Here is a 17438-nt window from a genome sequence, read left to right as displayed (position 1 = left end):
CTCTTGGCAATCAAGACTTCAGAAATGTGTTGCACTATCGACAACTGAGGCTAAGTACATTGCCACTACTGAGGCAAGCAAAGAGATGTTGTGGATGAAGAAGTTCCTCATGGAACTCGGCCATGATCAAGACAAGTACGAGCTGGGTTGTGACAATCAAAGCGCAATCCATCTTGCGAAGAATTCGACCTATCACTCCCGCACTAAGCACATTGATGTGGGGTATCACTGGATCCGGGATGTGGTGGAAGGTGGAGAGCTCGAACTCGTCAAAGTTCACACTGACCAAAATTGGTCCGACATGATGACAAAGCTGGTTCCAGCAAGGAAATTTGAAGACTGCTATTAAGGAGCCGGGCTGATTCTGAAGCCGACGCATTGAAGTCGGAGGGGGAGATTTGTTGGGCTTCCTCCTTCAATGCTAAGCCCAAGCTCATTGAGGGGTTTCTCAAAAACCCTAAACCCTAAATTACACCTCCTCTATATATTCATTAGTTGAGGGTAGATGCTAGGTTAGATTGAGAGATTAGAAATTTGAGAGAAAATTATTTGAGAGATTTGAGCAAAGCTTTATGTTTTGCATTTGAGAGATCTCTAAAGAGAGTTTGAGTGAAACATCTCTAGGGTAGTTTGATTATCACCATTGTTGGAGAGGTTGAGTTAACCACCACATTGGTGTATTTGATTCTTTGTAACCATTATTTTCATAGTGGATTTTTAATCTGGACTAGGTCCCGTGAGTTTTTACTTCTTCATTGAAGAAGGTTTTCCCACGTTAAAAACTGCTTGTATTCTCTCTCTCCTTCTCTCTCTCTCTCCAGTCTTTTGTTTTGATTTTCCGCTGCGTTGTCCGACCTGGTAAAGTTCAGACCGAGGTATTGTCGAGATGATATCAGGATCTTGCAGACTAACTGACTTCTGCAAAAAAAAAGCCCCTGAGCCGAGCTTGAGGAAACCGAGTTCCCAACAGAAGATGCAGATGCAGTTGATATTGTTGCCCATTCACCACATGATAATATTAATAGCGATGTTTAGTTAGTTATTTTGTTAGCTTAGTTGGTTAGCATGGTTACCAAAATTTGTTCTTTGTTATTCTTTACTTTTAGCTTCATTCATTTTTTTGTATTTATAAAATATACACTGATGTAATCTTTTATTCATTTAATGGAGTTGCACAAGTATTCACCGATAAAATCTCTCCCCTATAAAATTTTTAATAATTATATATCTTAATTAAGTTATAGGAAAAATGTTTGTCATTTTAAATAATATAAAACTCTGTCCTTTTAAGAGAGAGACAAACACAGAAAAAAAACTTTATTTAAATTTTAAATAAAAAAAACTATCCACTTTCTCTCTCCCATGATTTCCATTTTTTTGTGTCTATCTCTCTCTCCTAAAATGACATAACTTATATCATTTAAAATGACAAACACCAAACCTATAAATTATATACCAAGTTAATTCAAATTCTATCCAGATGTGTATCTAGCATGCATGTAAAAAAATAAAATCATTAATTAAGTTGAAATAATCATCATTCTTGTTAAAATTTTGATTTATCATTACCATTTTATGTTTTTACAATATTTTTCATCAAAACGATTTTACTAATATTTCAAATGCTTTTACGTTTTTATAATTTTTTACGATTTTTTTATATTACGATTTTACATTTTACGATTTTTTAATCCTCTCTCAATTTTACGTAAGATTTCAATTTTAACAACATTGATAACCATTACTAATTGATCCACGTCTTGGTGGATATCACTCATCTTTAAACCTGGTAACTATAATTTTGTTCTTTAATCATGTCATTAAAAGCACTTGTTTTATAAATTATTGCGGGGTTACAATTTTGTAAGTCTTTTTATTTTTGGATGACGAGGATGATAATAATATGGGGAAAAAAATGTGTCATTTTAAATGATTCATCTTACATCCTTTCACTCTCGCAAAGAAGTGAGACCTGTATTTTTAAAACTTTTTCCCCTCACACTCTCTCCAATGATTTATCTTTTTTTTCTCACACACAATTTTATATCCATTGAAATGATACACATTTTTTCCTAATAATAACTGTAAATTGGAACTTGGTTTTTACTCATGAATATTAAGCGTTATTAGAATGTTGAAAGAGAGAGAGTGTGAGTGCGTAGGGTAACACACACAAAATATGAAGAAGTCATCAGGAGGCGCAGCAGAGAAGAAGAGGGTGCGACGCTCCTCCGCACCAGATCCCAACTCCGACGTCCCTCCTAGGGTTTCTCTCTCTCTCCTCTCTCTCTCTAGGGTTTCCAATTCCTCTTCCAATTCGCAATTTCCCATCATAATTCTTCATTCCGAAATGTGCTTGAATTGCATTGCAGTCATTATTTACTCACCTGGACTGAATGCGTTTTGTATTGTTCATAATTGTTCGTTTCTAAGGAAAAATTTTAGATCAATTTTACAGTTTCTTTATTTTTTCTGTGCTTTTTTTGGGAGTTTGAATTTCAGAAATGTGCTGATTGGAACTTCGGTACCACAAAAATATATGCATATTTGAAATAAACTATAAGAATTTTTTTTTTTGGTGGGTGTTAATCATATTTTTAGCTTAATTTTTGCATACCATTTTGTCGTTCAAGACAGGATTTTTGCTATAATTATAATTTTTGTTTTCTTTTTCTCTAGTGTTTTTAATAGGGAAACATGAAACTGTACTGTAATTCTTATTGACATTTGATCTGGTGAATGTGTGTGTGTGTTTAGATTTATATATTGATCATGTCAAAACCTGGTTTTCTGAAAGCTTTTTTCTTCCTCTTCCCACAAGATCATTTTGTTGGGTTATGTTTAATTGCGCTCTGTTTTGGTCTTTTTTATGCCCCGTTTTTATTTGACAAGCAAAAGTTGTTTATGTTATTTTGTGACTGTATTGGGATTTTGTTTTGCTTTCAGAAACAAGCTGCCAAGAAAGATGTGTTTCAGGTTTTTGCTGAGAAGGTGAGAGACAATAAGGATTTGGTTTCTAGATGGGCTGTTCTACAGGAGACACGTGTTGAATATTTTAGAGGGAAGGATTTCGTGAACTTCTTGAAGAATCATCCTGAGCTCAAAGATACTCTAGAATCAGATAAGAATTTAGAAACAGAGGATATTGCCAACATTCTACTTGGAAAAAGTCTTTTAGTTCGCTGTGATCGTGTGGTTAAAACTCTTCGTCCTGGGAAGAAAAAGTTGTCTACCTGGCCTGCGCATTTAGAAATTTTCCCTGTGAGTACTTTTTATTTTTGGTTTGAGTCTACTTACTGCAATTATTGAGTTGCCGTGATTATGTTAGAAATTTTAACTTAGATGTGCTTACATGTGGATGTGTCAATATTTCAGAATCTTCAATACTAACCTGTTTGATATTATATTCTTCTTTGATCTTCATTAGCTGTTACCAAAATCCTTTTCTTTCTTTGTTTCTTCTTCTTCAGTTCGCAAGCTTTATTTCTGAAGTTCTCAGACTGCTGCTATCCAGGATAAGGGTTGGAACTAGGATTTAATTACAGGGAATGTCCAAAATAGTGTGATTGAAGGATTTTAAGAGAACACTACACTTAGCCAATACTATATTGTACAAAAATATAGCCAACAAGGGTAAAGGGTAGGCCTGTTGTGACCGGAGTATACATTAGGAAGGGTAAGCTGGATGTAGACAATCCAGCACCCAATAGCTGACTTGGACACATGGGATTGGCCGATTGGAGAGTGAGAGAACAATTCTGTTAGGGGAGTAATTCTGTTATGATGTCATGTTAAAAATGGGAGAGGGCGAGCCTTGGAGCAGTGTTAAAGTTGCTCCTTGTGACTGGAAGATCACGGGTTCCAATGTGGGAAACAGTTTCTTTGCAAAAATACAAGGGTAAGGCTGTGTACAATCAGCCCTCTTCCCTACCCTCGCACGTTGGGGAGCCTTGTGCATCGGGGGTTATGTTACAAGAAGAAGGGGAGAAAGGGGGGGGGGGGTCATGTTAGTCAATAGGTAGTGATTGCCTGATTGGGTTGAGTATTTTGGGTAGCATTTGTGCTGAGGGAGACAACTGACCTCTTAGTCATTGTAATAATCTTTTCAGGACACTAAATATATACTACAAGTTTCTATCTCTATTTTCTGTGTTTTGTTTTTTGTTATCCATAAAAAAGTTTCTATTTTGGAAATTTATGGTCACTCTTAGTCTATGATGCACTGACACTTCAAAAAAAACCTAATGTGTCGTATCCGACACTCCAACACGCGTTGCAGAGACTCAAAAATGATTCAAATGTTGCGTTGCGTTTTTAATTCCATCTATTAGATTCGTTGGATTACGATTACCATTTTATTGAGTTTAATATAAATATTTGTGATATCTTATGTTTCTTTGCAAAATTGATGAGTATTATAAGTTTAACTTCATTTTTTTGATAAATTATTGAATATTAAATATAATATACACTACATAAATTAAAAATATTATTTAATACCAAAACGTGTCCTAACGTGTCGAAATCTACCATTTTTTAGAATTAACGTGTTGGAGTGTTGTGTCTCGTGTCCCGTGTTGGTGTCGGTGCAACATAGCTCTTAGTGGACAGTGTATTCTTGCCTCTGCCTGACATGGTTATTTGTGCTATGTTGAAAGTGGATGACCTGATGATTCAATCAAACAATTTATTGGCCACTTTTTTTGGGGTCATCTTATTCTTTTTGGTTTTATCTTGTATATGTATGTTTGCATTAATGAGTGTCTGTTTTTTGAATTCCAATTAATCAATAGCTGATCCATTTATAAACAGGTCTATTTTTTGTGCTAGCTATATGTGCATGACATATTGTATGGTATACTGAGAAAATTATATTTACCTTGTGTATTTTTGCTATCAAGGATATTTTATTCTTTTAAAGAAAACATTTTTAAAAACTTTAAGGAAGATATATTTTAAATGCATATTCTCTGTTGATTTTTTTTTCTCCATTGTAGGTTATGGGATTGGATTTTTTGTGTGTTTGAATCTAACAAAATTTGATTGTCTTTGGCAGGAACAAGTATTTTCTGAAAATGATGCTTTTTTTGCATGGACATTTGTAAAACGCCATCCACTTTGGCAGACGCTCCTCTCATTTTTCTGGCCTGTCTTAACATTGGCTATTTGCTTATTTCCTGTGTACCCTCATCGCTGCAAGATATTAATACTTTACTCATGCGCTGGGATCCTGTTTCTTATTCTCTCTCTACTTTTGAGTAAGTTTTGCTTTTTTTTTTTAATATTTGATTGTTTTTGCCTAGTTTCTTCACTTCTGAATTCTGATTACCCTGTTAGACTGTTTTTACCAAGCTTATGTCTCACATCAATTCCATTATATGTTGTAGCTTTTTACCATGTGTACAATTACAATCTTGACTCATTTGCTGATACCTATGTAATATGAACAGAGAAAAAAAAAAAACTTTCACGTGAGGTGATTGGAAGTCAATCTACCATGACAATAATTCAGATATTTAGGCCTTGGATGAGGAAGAGAAAATTGAAGGTTTAGGTTTAGCACTTGAATGGTTAATCGTTCATCCATGATGAAGAATATAATAATAAAAGACTCTTCAATCTTATATATTCCCCTAGATTATTCTGATTTGTCTCAAACCTCCCATGAACGGGAACACTTTTTGAAAAGTCAGGAAAATCCAGGGTTTGTTTGTGTAGGTTTTCATGGTTGGTTTCTGTAGTTTCAAGGGAGGTTTGCATACGTTTTCAAAAAAAGTGGGATTTTTGTGACAATAAAGGCAAATGTGGGAGGTTTGGTGTTTTTCGCCCCAAAATAAATATACATGAAGGAAGAAAAGGAAAAGTGAATTTTCTGTTTTTCGATAATAAACTTAAAAGAGGTGGTTATTTTTCAACAATAATGGAGACATAAGATACCTCTGCTGCAGTGAATTTATAATCATTGAATAGCTCTCACCCTTTTACAGAAGAACATGCACCTTCATGAATCGTATGGCTTGAAAACTGGTGCTTTAGAGTTTAGACCTATGAAATACGTATGTATTAACATGTTGTATCTTTATTATGTATACTTTTGGGGACCTTAATACCTGATATTAGTTTCTTTGCTTACAGTCCCACATGGACCAATGGCTTTTTATATCTCCTACAATCCTATTATAATCTATCAAAATGGAAAAAGGCTCTTTCAATTTTTTTCTTGCATACACCTTGTTCTGGATTACATCTATTAGTTACTTTGGTATTTACTGGCAGGAGTTGTCCCAATTTATGACTGTTTTAGACTCCTATACCTTCCTAATTGTTTTCAGCTTTTGTAGACTTCTAGAATGTACAATTCATAATCATTAAATGCTCAAGGAATCGGATATTGTTTTTACTTTATTTATGTGCCCTGGCACTTATAATTTTTCAATTAGAAGTGATTAATTGTGTGAAATTATACTGGATGAGTGCACCCATTCTGCTTCAGTGGTTCTTTGGGCCTCATGAATATTTTTTAATATTGCAGTAAGAGGTACAATATTTGGCGCTTTATATATTATTCTTGGAAAGCGGATCTGGTTTTTCCCAAACATCCTTGCCGAGGAAGCAACACTGCGGGAGTTGTTCAGATTGTGGCCTAAGAAAGATGAAGAGGAAAGACCTAAGTGGACAACGAGGCTATTCTATGCTGTGGTAGCTGTGCTGTTCATTTTATTGCTGAGGCATCATGCACCTGATGAAGCTGCCAGAGCAAGGTGAGTCCTAAACATGATGGAGCCTTGCACTTTTTTGCAGTCATGCTCTCACTCACAGCTTAAATTCCTTTTTGGTTGGATCTATGAGACACATGATGGGAGGGCTATTCTGTTGCTCTGTCTAATTCATTGTTTAATCTTTGGCTGTATATTTGACTTTCTGCAGGTACCAGAAGAGAGTATCTAACATCATTGATGATGTTCTTGAATGGTCTCCAAGTTTAGCCTTGTCTGGGATGATGGAGAAGCAAACAAATGTGGTTAATGCCACAGGGTCCGCTGATGCTGACTCACAACCGAGCAAAACACCGGAGCACACAGCTCCACCTGATGATGGTGATGATGCAAAGACTTACACGGAACAGTTTAGTACTGAAGAAGTCATTGATAACTTAGAGGATGCAGGTGAAGATAAACAATATGATTAAATGGCAGTTATATACCTAAATCATATATATCTAGTGACTAGATCACAATTTTCCTTTTATTTGAGTGTAAAAGTACCGTGTATGAAATAATAACAGTAAAAGTGGTTCGTTTTCAAATTGATGTTTTTTAAAGGATTGTGTTTTCCTTCCTAGTGTGCTTGTGCTTCTCAACGGGGTTGACAGCATGTTGCTTTATACTTTAAGCTGGTTTTTACATAACATTCTCGATAGGCACATTGATGTGAATTAGACTTTTGGTTAAAAAGAAGCATATGAAGTGGGAAGGAATTTGTTCCTTTTAATAAGAAGTCTCGAGTTTTCATTCTAAAAATGAAAAAAAATCGTGTTGTAAGAGATGTCTTTTATATGTATAGAGAAGAACTCGAATTGGACTAATTACATTTCAAATCAAATTTCCGATCAATTGGTTGGAAAAATAATCTCATGTTGATTGGAATTTGGTCCTTTTAATTCTCTAACTGTAATTGTTAAAAACTAGTTAACAAAGTAATATGAAGTCATGCACTTACGTAGTTGTATTTGTAATTCTATTAGAAAAAATTTCTTTAATAATTTCTATTCATGTCTTTTTCTTTTTCTTTTTAACAAAAAGAATACGAAGGGGTGACAATCAGAAAGTAGAATTTATACGCGCAATCAACATGCAGTCTCAATACGCAAATATAGAGAGGTTGTGTAGAACTAACCTGAACACACACAGACACTTAATGCATACATGAAAATTAAATGCTTCATTTTATTGCCTCTGGGCAAAATAGACGAGTTGTTATTATTCTTCAGAAAGAAACTCCCATCCGTTTAAAACAGATTACTTGTTATTACTTTGATTACTTTAAATAATTTTATATAATGTTTATCAAAATACAAACAAAAAAATGTGTGGGCTCATGTTTTTTTTCTCTCTCTCTTCTCTTCACATGGGTCAACATGGATCCTACACATTTTTTTGTGTTTATTTTGGTAAACATTAGATAAACTTATCTAAAGTAATTTTAGAAATTTTAAACTCTTTCCTTTTGGCTAGAAACCCTCCATATTTCAGATTTTTTTTAATTTTTTTTTTGTTATCTGTCATCTTAGATTCTTTTTTGAGGGAAATATTACTTGTACACAATGTATCACAAATCACATAACGTGTGGAATGTGGATGCTTGACGTGGGTATGAAAAAGGAAAAGAGAGAAAGAGAAATAATGAATGGTGTTAATAAGAGTTATGAAAATTTCGTAAGAGTCTTATAGGTAAGAAATATTACCCTATGTTAAATTGAGTCAATTAACATTATCATTGCTTGATGAAAAACACATTAATTACTTAGTGATTTTTTTTATATCTAATTCCTAAATAAAATCACGTATTAGAAGTTTAGAACTATAAAAATAACTTCATAAACCTTAGAAACTTATGTAAGGAACATGGAAGTTTTAATTACCAAAAAATGGAAAAAAATTACCAAATCTCACAAAAAAAGAGTCTAAACAAATAAACAAATTATCAATGAATTTCTTTTGGAGACATTATCAATGAATTTCTCATGTCATACTTTCATTATAAAACAAAGGGTAATAGTTTTCTTATGTAGTAGGAGATAATAATTATCTCCTACTGACTCATTTGTATAAGTGGAGTCCACTTTTAAAGAAAGAGAAAAAATAAAATAAAGTGAGACTCGTCTTGAATTTGTGTGTGTAGGAGATAAATTTTTTCTTATGTAACATAAGAATAATAAATCCCTAAAACAAATGTGTGATATCACAATCATCAAACTTAACGAGTACCAAATTCATAAACTCTAACAAGTGCCCTTTTAAAAATTAGGACCAAAAAATCTATAAAATAATTATGTTCTAACAGAGCAAACTATATGGGGACAAAATATCCCTTTCTTAACCATGAGGGTACAAAATAAATTCGAATCAAATCAGCCGCAACTTGCCCTAAGTTATAAAAGAATCATATTCCCCTTTTATCCGAAAGTACCAAGAATATTCGGACGAAGGTTTCATGACCACTTTTAAAAGTACAAAGAATAGAATATTCGGACGGGTTTCGTGACCACTTTTACGATGCTTAAAAGGGTGTATGATAGGAGGTAAAAAAATAATTATTAGCCTATATTTAATAAAAAATAAAATAAAAATATGGCTGAATTTTTTTTTCTCCTATCATTAAATAGTTGAAAAAAATTATCATTGAAGGGATGAAATTATTTTTTCCATATGATTGAAAAAATTAACAGATCACTAAAATTAACTTAACATTTTCAAAAAAAAAATTAGCCTACCAAACACCACACCTCTTAGTAACTTGCCCAAAAAAAAAAATTCTCATCATATTCTCAAAAATTATTTTTTTCCAATAAAAAAAAAATTTCTCCTCTACCAAACACCTAAAAAAAATCAAGAATTGTCCAGGAATCTACTAGAGTTTTTTTTCTTCTTTTTCTCTGTCATTTTAGCTACAGAGACGAAGGAAATATAATTTTCTTAGAAACAATGAAATGCTAAAAATTGACAAATAATGTGACTAAATAACATTTTCCTACGATGTCTCATGTAAATAGCATTTAACAACCGGTTGTTACACAAGATAAACCCGTCAAACTAGACTTGGCACATCAAGTGTTTGTTTGCTCCGATCTTGACAATCCATGTCTGCATGAGTTTGACTAACCACTACAACACTGTACAAAATGCAAAAATGAGAAAAGAATGAAGTGGATTGATTGACTTCAACAGAAACCACATAGCCAATCACTCATTCTTTCCTCCATATAATTCACACCATAAACACAAGAACAAAGCCAAGAATGATTTGCCGCTTGACATATATATTGCCAAGAGTGATTACAGATAACCAAGGTATTCATCAAATATATCTCCAGTATACATACCACCAACCTTGGCATCTATCCCCCATGCATGCAGGGGTCTACTGAATAGTAACACGCCTATGTGAAGCGTGCTTCGAAGAGATGCTTCCCCTTTGCTGACCTGAACAATCCCCTTCCTCCACTCTTTCACCTGAGGTATACATTGAAGACTGCATACCATTATGTCCATGGTAGGATCCTCTATCATTTTCATAATTGGGTGCTTCAAATCTGTCATGTGCTTTTGATCCCCTTGCATCTTGTTGCATGTTGGGAGAATTCCAAGTTTCAGCAGTGTCAGAAGGTAATGGTTCAGAACCAGATGAACTAATTGATTGTGATGACAGGACTGGACCAGAACCATGATCCTTTTCCTTGCCTGAGTTGTTTGAGGCCTCAGTGTCACTTTTCTTTGCAAAACGTCCTCCAGTACCCCTTGCCCTTCTCATAGCATGCTGATGCCGAGATTCATGAAGATACGGCTGCGCAGAAAAGATATTAGCATAGCCCAGAGGAGGACCCAAAAACATTAAGCAAGATAATATTACTAGTAGAACCAAATTCAATGTCTCATTCAAAACATTATTTTTGACATATTACATAACTCCTTATTTGCTTTTCTCATTTTCAATCAAATTACTATTTGTATAAAGGTGAGAGCATACACAGGCAAAGTTACAATGGAATCCACAGAAATCAATGCAGCAAAATCATTTGAGGCTACTAGGTCATATTTCCAAATTCTTGCAGACTAGGATACAACTGACTTCCTTGAACCTCCACCAGCATATCCTTATGAACAATAAATTAGAAGTTGAACCATATTTATGTTTTATATGATTTTCAGTATTGGGTAATAGTGGTTCATGTAAGTCTTTTCATAGTTCCAATGGAATAAAGGAGAACCAATTTTTCCAATCATTAGTTAGTGATGGATGCAATAGACAACAGTGTAAAGGTGGCAAGGGCTTTATTGTTGAGTCTTATGTATTAGCAGCAAATTTCTTGTTTTCTCTTTATATAAAATAAGGAACGATTTTCAATACAAAGACTTCTCCAGTCACATGCACACTAAAATATTTCACAGAAGTTTCTAGACTAAAGACTAAGCAAATAATCAGATAATATCATGTAAAAAATTATACACAACTTCCAGGATAAACAAAGCTAAATCTCCCAAAGGAAATTAAAAAATAATTTTGACTGCCTGTCTTGCCTAAATCTATCAATTCCAACCCCAACTTCTGCTAATACTCCCCGCAAATACTCTGCTGCTTTCCTTTGGGAGTGGGTGGCAGGGGAGAAAGGACACTGTTATTTGCAAGAAGGAGAGCTCAAATTCCTAAATCTGAGATGATAAAATGCAGCTCTAATGAGTAAGGATGCATTACTAGGAATGCAATGCCTATTTGGCCAACACCCGACTATGCCACAATCCATCCTTATCCTTCTTGACTTCTTCATTTAAGATGTCCAATATTTGTGGCCATGTTATGCCCTTTCAAACACAGAAGCACATTCATGCAGTAAATAAACGAGAACAAAAATTGAGCAGCAGCCAGGTCACACAAAGTGTATAGTAAATCCCTGGTTTCTTCACTAGCTAGACAGCAGTAAAACTGAAGAATTTGATAATATCATTGTTTGAAGCAAGCAGAATATTGCCCAAAAATGGATAAACATGGAGGGATGAAATGGGACATGAGGAAGAAGCTAGTCAGGTTAGCCCTAGCTCTTGTGGGAACTTTATCATCTTTCAAGATCCAAACAAGATTCTAAGATTTGAGGTTAAGGAGCACTATGCTAGGCTCTTTTAGTGATCTTAAGTTTTTAACATGTTTTAAGGCCCAGATATTACAAGGCTTTATCAAGATTTAAGGACTTGAGGTTAGCCTTCGCTCTTGTGATGACTTTATTAGATTTTAAGATCCATAAAATCTTTGAAGATTAAATGTTAAGGAAGCATATGGAACGCTGTTTTAGTGATTTTAATATGTTTAAAGGTAGGCTCCTCTTTTCTACTAATATTCTATCCATGAAAGACAACATTCACCCATAAGTTAAAATTCCTTCATGTCCTAAACAATTTTTTTAGCTTGGCAGAGAGTAATACGGTTTAATACAGTAAAATGCAACATAGCACAAAAAATATCTCACCTGCAACGCAGTTAGATATCACTGGTCCAAATAATAAAGCAGCACTCAACTACAGTAGTAAAAAAGTAAGAAACATACATAAAGAAGCATAAACCCTTGTGCATTAGTACCTTTCTAGCTTTTATTAGCTTCCTTTCAAGCTCTGCTTTAGCACGAGCCTGTCTTCGCCTCAGAATTCCTTGGTATTGTTTGGCATTTACATAAACAGGCTCCTGCGTCATCTCAAGGGGCAAAGGCATTCTGGCCTGAGGCATTCCTATAAAAGGAGCATATCCCTAAGAGTAAAAATATCATATGGTTATTTATCTCACTGTTATCCAAATATCGCCATTGGTTTGAACAAGACAATAGCACAAAAGGAGTTAAACAAATTTACCATTATAATAAAAGCATATCCCTTCAGGATTATGCACAACCTACATTTATTATCATACTAATTTATGGAAAATTGTAAATCAGCAATTCTGTCATGACCATTGTTGTTAAAACGTAGTGTCGACTCGGTAGAAACGGAAGAGTCTACATTTCTGACCCAAAAAACGTGTTGAAACGATGCTTGAAACGGATTTTGAGTTGACTCGGTTGAAACGACGAGTCAACTCGGTAAACTCGCAAGTTGACTCAGTTTTTTTTTTTTAAAAAAAAATTCAGCTTTTAAAAGGTTTTGGTTTTCACCTTTTTTGTACCAACACTATATTGCAAAGACAGCGAGAGCGGATTCGTGGCAAAAACACATGCAACTTCAGAAAGGGGGGAAAATACTAAAAACAAAACAGCGACCGACAATAGATTCATGGTCTCCATACCTGGAACAGAAACAGAGAGAGTAGCAATCAATTTTGTCTTTACCCGATTCAGCAAAGCAGAAAATTTGAGAAACCAAGAACGAAAAAATCATGACCTCAAGTTGAGAAAAGCAGAAGCGAAATTCAAATAAAAAAGTTGACTAGTAGCTAGCAGCAGATCCAAACAGAGAAACAAAAATGGCGAAAATTGGATGGTTTTAGGGGAAGCCGAAAATGGAAGGAAAAAGAAGGAGGAAAGTGAGAGAGAAAGAAGATGACAGTGGACTGAAGAAGGATAATAGAGAGAGAAAGAAGGAATATTAGAGGGAAAAGGAATAGAATAGAAAAAGAAAAGAAAGGGAAAAAGAAGTGATGAGGTAAGAGAGAGAGAAAGAAGGGCGGAGGGTGTGTTAATCAATAACGGGTAACAAAATTGCATCCTCACACACTACAGCGCACACGTGACATGAAATGTAAAATTGCAATTTAATATTGTTTTTAAGTCTCCCAAAAATAAATAATATTGAACTTAATTTTTATTTTCTTTAATATTTGGAATTAAACGTATGATGATTTATGTATTTATATGTTTTGATTATATATATGTTGGATATCTTTTTCTGTTTGGTACGTAGTAAACTCATACATTTCGTTTACGTTTCACGATTTTACGTTTTTGCTTATCCCTTTCGTTTCTAGTTAGAAACTACGTTTTAAGAACACTGGTCATGACAACCTCTAATCATGCATTAAAGCAGACTAATGTGACATACCAACTGCTGGTGACCATAAGCTGCCATCATGCCCCCATAGTATGGATCCTGATAAGGATTTGTAGCACATGCCTGCATCAAAAGAATTTGAAGAATACCCATCCAATCCAAATGCATGCAACTATTAGTTCTATAATAACAGAATTTCCATCAAAATGATAGACAAGAATCAGTATAGATATATGATATTGAATAAGTTCATTGATATTTGCACCATGTCTTTATGTTAACAAAGTGATAACAATAAAGGCAAAGACTTACAATTGAATGACCAACAAGTTCCAGCTGCGGCGTCTGAGTAAGGCACTCTTCACGCATGGAAGGTGCAGATGATGAAGTACGCTGCATCCCTTGGTGTTCTAGCCCATCATTTCCTACGAAGAAAAAAGAGAATTGTATTTCAGTATCTCCATGAGTTTATAATACTTGAATAAATGAAAAAATTACCCCAAATATAATTCGATGTTCCAATGTTGATCTTCCCTTATTTCATTGTTTGTAAATAGTTACATGATACACTAAAGCACCTGATTGATTAGGAGCAGCAGGCTGTGAATCCTTAGTTGCATCATCATCTTCCTCATTCAACCCACTATTGGCCAAAGACTGGCCTTCTTCATTGGATTCTGAATCACCATTCGGGCATTCAAGAGAGGATGAATGGGATGCATTTGCCCCAGACATTGCTTGGGCCATGGGATTGTACCCAATACCACGCCACCAAGGTTCAGAATAAACATTGCTAGGTTGAAAGGAATGCGGATCCGACCTCAGTCGATTTGCAGTTTCAGACTTGGACTGCATATCTTCAGATCCCTACAAAATGTGAAATATAGTGACATACAAATGTTATTCCTTATGCTAAAACAAAGCTATATCATAGTAAAACAACATTGACATGTTTCATAAGGGCAAATCTAATTCTTTTAAAATAATGCACGATACAAAAAAAAAAAAAAAAACAGTGAAATTGATTACGATTCATCATGAAAGGAAATAGATAAATCTTCTTAGGCAACCAGAAGTTACAAAACTCGTGTTCATTTTGTTTTTACTTGACCATACATTAGAGTTACAACTCTTGAAACAGAACACCTTTCAACTATTAGATACAGGCAAAGATATAAACCAGAGGAACAAAAAACCTAACACTAACTACGCAACAATTTTATTTTTTTAAGTCATATTTAGTCAAACAGACAACCAAACAGAACCATAGGACATACCAACACATGCAATCTTACTGTCGGCTGGACAACCATAGACACTATCTACGAAGCTCTGTTTCATAGAATTTCATCAATTTTGTTAGTTAACACCACCTTAAAACCCCCCAATTCTCCCCCTTTTTTCCACATTCACAATCAGCCCTAGCTCAGAAAAAAAAAAAACTCCTTCCCTGATTCCCATGCAACCACAGAATTCTTCGACCCAGATTCAAAAAAACAATAAAAAAGGGAAAATTCTTCCCTGATGAACGAACCCAAAAACCCTAATCCACAAAAAGCCTCGGAAAGAAACGAATCATGCAATCAAACCAAATCCCCCAAATCAATCAAGAGAAAAATCGAAGCAAAATCAAAGCACTCACTTACCTGGTGAAGAACAAAAAAACCCTAGATTTTGGGCACTCAGAGCCTGATAGGAAATTCAAAGGGTAGATTCCTCTCCCTCCCTCCCTCTCTCACTCTCTCTCTCTCTCCCTGAGTTCTCTCAATTTAGAACCAGAAATTAAAAACAACAACACAAATAATAATAGAGAAAATAAAATAAAATAAAAATGTAACAGTCTAAAAGTCTTGGTCTTTTTTAAGTCTTGAGTCTCCTCTTCTTCTTCTTTTCCAATTTTGCCTTATTTAATTATTTTCCACATTCAGTGACAGAGGTAATGATGACGTCACCTGCCTGTGGGTCCACCCATTCTACGGCTGGGACACGTTGACTGTAATGGGAAAACGGATGTGAGAGGAACTTGCGACAGCGGGATGCGAGTGAAGAGTGGCGGGGCGGGTGAGGTTATCAGGGCCCCTTCTAAAAGGCAACCAAATAGAGTAATTTGTGGCCCACGTGACACGCACTTGACAAGCAGAAATCCGCGAAACGCGTGGCCTCTCTGTGGGGACCACATCGTCCCAGCGTTGACAGCAACCTTGGCCACGTGTCCCCTTCTGGTTTCAAATTACATTTTTTTTCTTTATTTATCTATTTCTTTTTAATTAATTCCTTTTTGAAGCAACTGTCGATTTAATTTCTTTTGAAACAAAATTTATCATTACTTGCAACATAACATATCAAAATATGTATCGTGTTAACTTGTAAATAAAATATATTGTGTCTGTATTTCAGTATTTAGAAATTGACAATAATTATTATTGTGTCATGTTCTGAGTTGATTTGTCTATAATTTTTTTTGTCTAAAATAAAAAAATTAAAATTTTGATACAACCCGCTGTGAATCATGGGATAATTCATATATTTTATTTAATTTATTTATGATTTTATTAAAAATAATTTTTTTATTTTTTACATGTATTGTGATAAATGAGCTAGGTCTTTGCCTTAACGCAAGGTGCCAGGTCTTTTTCTGAATTTGGTGACAAGTAAGTCAGGGTCCCAATACGCAAATGAGCCAGCATGGCAGACAAGTATAGCCTAGGGTTTAAGGATACGATTGAGAATATGGAACATAAGAACCTTGACGGGTAAATTGAGGGAGTTAGCAAATATTTTTTCTAGAAGGAAAATGAATATTGTTTACTTGAAAAAAACTAAATGGGTTGGAGAAAAGGCAAAGGAAGTGGATGGTATAGGTTTCAAGTTGTAGTATACGGGTATAAACAATAGTTGAAATGGTTTTGAAATTATGATCGATAGAAGTTTTAGAGATAAAATTGTCAACGTCAAAAGGAAAGGCGATAGGATTATTCTGGTTAAGCTTTATTGAGAAAGGTTTTCAGTATATCGATATTGAATAATTACATGAGGAATGAGGAGTATTTATACAAGAAAAAATAGCTAAGCATGACTTAGCTATGACTCACCAAACCTAATCACAATCATAAGAATGACTCAGTTATGAGTCACTAAACCTAATCACAATTAATTCTAATTAATTACAATTAATCCTAATTAATTACAATTAATCCTAATTAATTACAATTAATTCTAACTACTAGGAAATAAAAGACAATCAATCCTAATTAATCTTAATGATTCCTAATAAATAAAAACGGAAAAATATTTGAATTTGAATTCTGATTTTCTACACTTAAATGTTGATCATTCCCAACTTGCCAATCAAGTCTTCAAAGGCTGGCCGGTGTAGGCCCTTAGTGAGAATATCTGCAATCTGCTCATCAGTCCCGAGTCATGTTCCTGGAAAACACAAGCATTGACAGAAAACTTGGCAACACAATGTAACTCAGACGTAAGTTTGCTGATAGAGATAAGGTTACAAGTAAGAGAGGGAACATGAAGGACTGAGTTCAAAGTAATGTGTTCAGGAAGTTTAATGGATCCATTTCCAGCAATAGTAGATAAGCTTCCATCTGCTGTTCTTATTCGTGATTGTTGATAGTAAGGGGTATAAGAACAAAATAAGGTTGCATTACCTGTCATATGATCTGAAGCCCCTGAATCAAG

General features: G+C 34.6%; 2 protein-coding genes across 3 annotated transcripts; one reads left to right on the top strand and one right to left on the bottom strand.

The window, feature by feature from the left end:
- Positions 1–2133: 2133 nt before the first annotated feature.
- LOC133310494 (uncharacterized) lies at positions 2134–7306 on the top strand. The gene is made up of 5 exons (XM_061511425.1): positions 2134–2266; positions 2947–3261; positions 5057–5258; positions 6533–6761; positions 6928–7306. Exons 1-5 carry the CDS (start codon positions 2180–2182, stop codon positions 7187–7189), a joined length of 1095 nt encoding a protein of 364 aa, XP_061367409.1. The 5' UTR covers positions 2134–2179; the 3' UTR covers positions 7190–7306.
- Positions 7307–10009: 2703 nt separating this feature from the next.
- On the bottom strand, positions 10010–15547 carry LOC133310483 (nuclear transcription factor Y subunit A-1-like). Of its 2 annotated transcripts, none has more exons than XM_061511415.1 (6): positions 15392–15547; positions 14324–14612; positions 14058–14170; positions 13797–13868; positions 12349–12513; positions 10010–10563 (listed from the first exon to the last, which is right to left on the bottom strand). In XM_061511415.1, exons 2-6 carry the CDS (start codon positions 14598–14600, stop codon positions 10141–10143), a joined length of 1050 nt encoding a protein of 349 aa, XP_061367399.1. In that variant the 5' UTR covers positions 14601–14612; positions 15392–15547; the 3' UTR covers positions 10010–10140. The 2 variants fall into 2 exon arrangements, with proteins under 2 accessions (XP_061367399.1, XP_061367398.1); XM_061511414.1 differs by lacking the exon at positions 15392–15547 and adding an exon at positions 15023–15092.
- Positions 15548–17438: the final 1891 nt, after the last annotated feature.

The sequence above is a fragment of the Gastrolobium bilobum genome, unplaced genomic scaffold (genome assembly GCF_033153095.1).
Source record: "Gastrolobium bilobum isolate Gb01-03AN ecotype WA unplaced genomic scaffold, APGP_CSIRO_Gbil_v1 utg441, whole genome shotgun sequence".
Classification (NCBI taxonomy): Eukaryota; Viridiplantae; Streptophyta; class Magnoliopsida; order Fabales; family Fabaceae; genus Gastrolobium; species Gastrolobium bilobum.
This window is presented reverse-complemented; position numbering and strand designations above follow the sequence as displayed.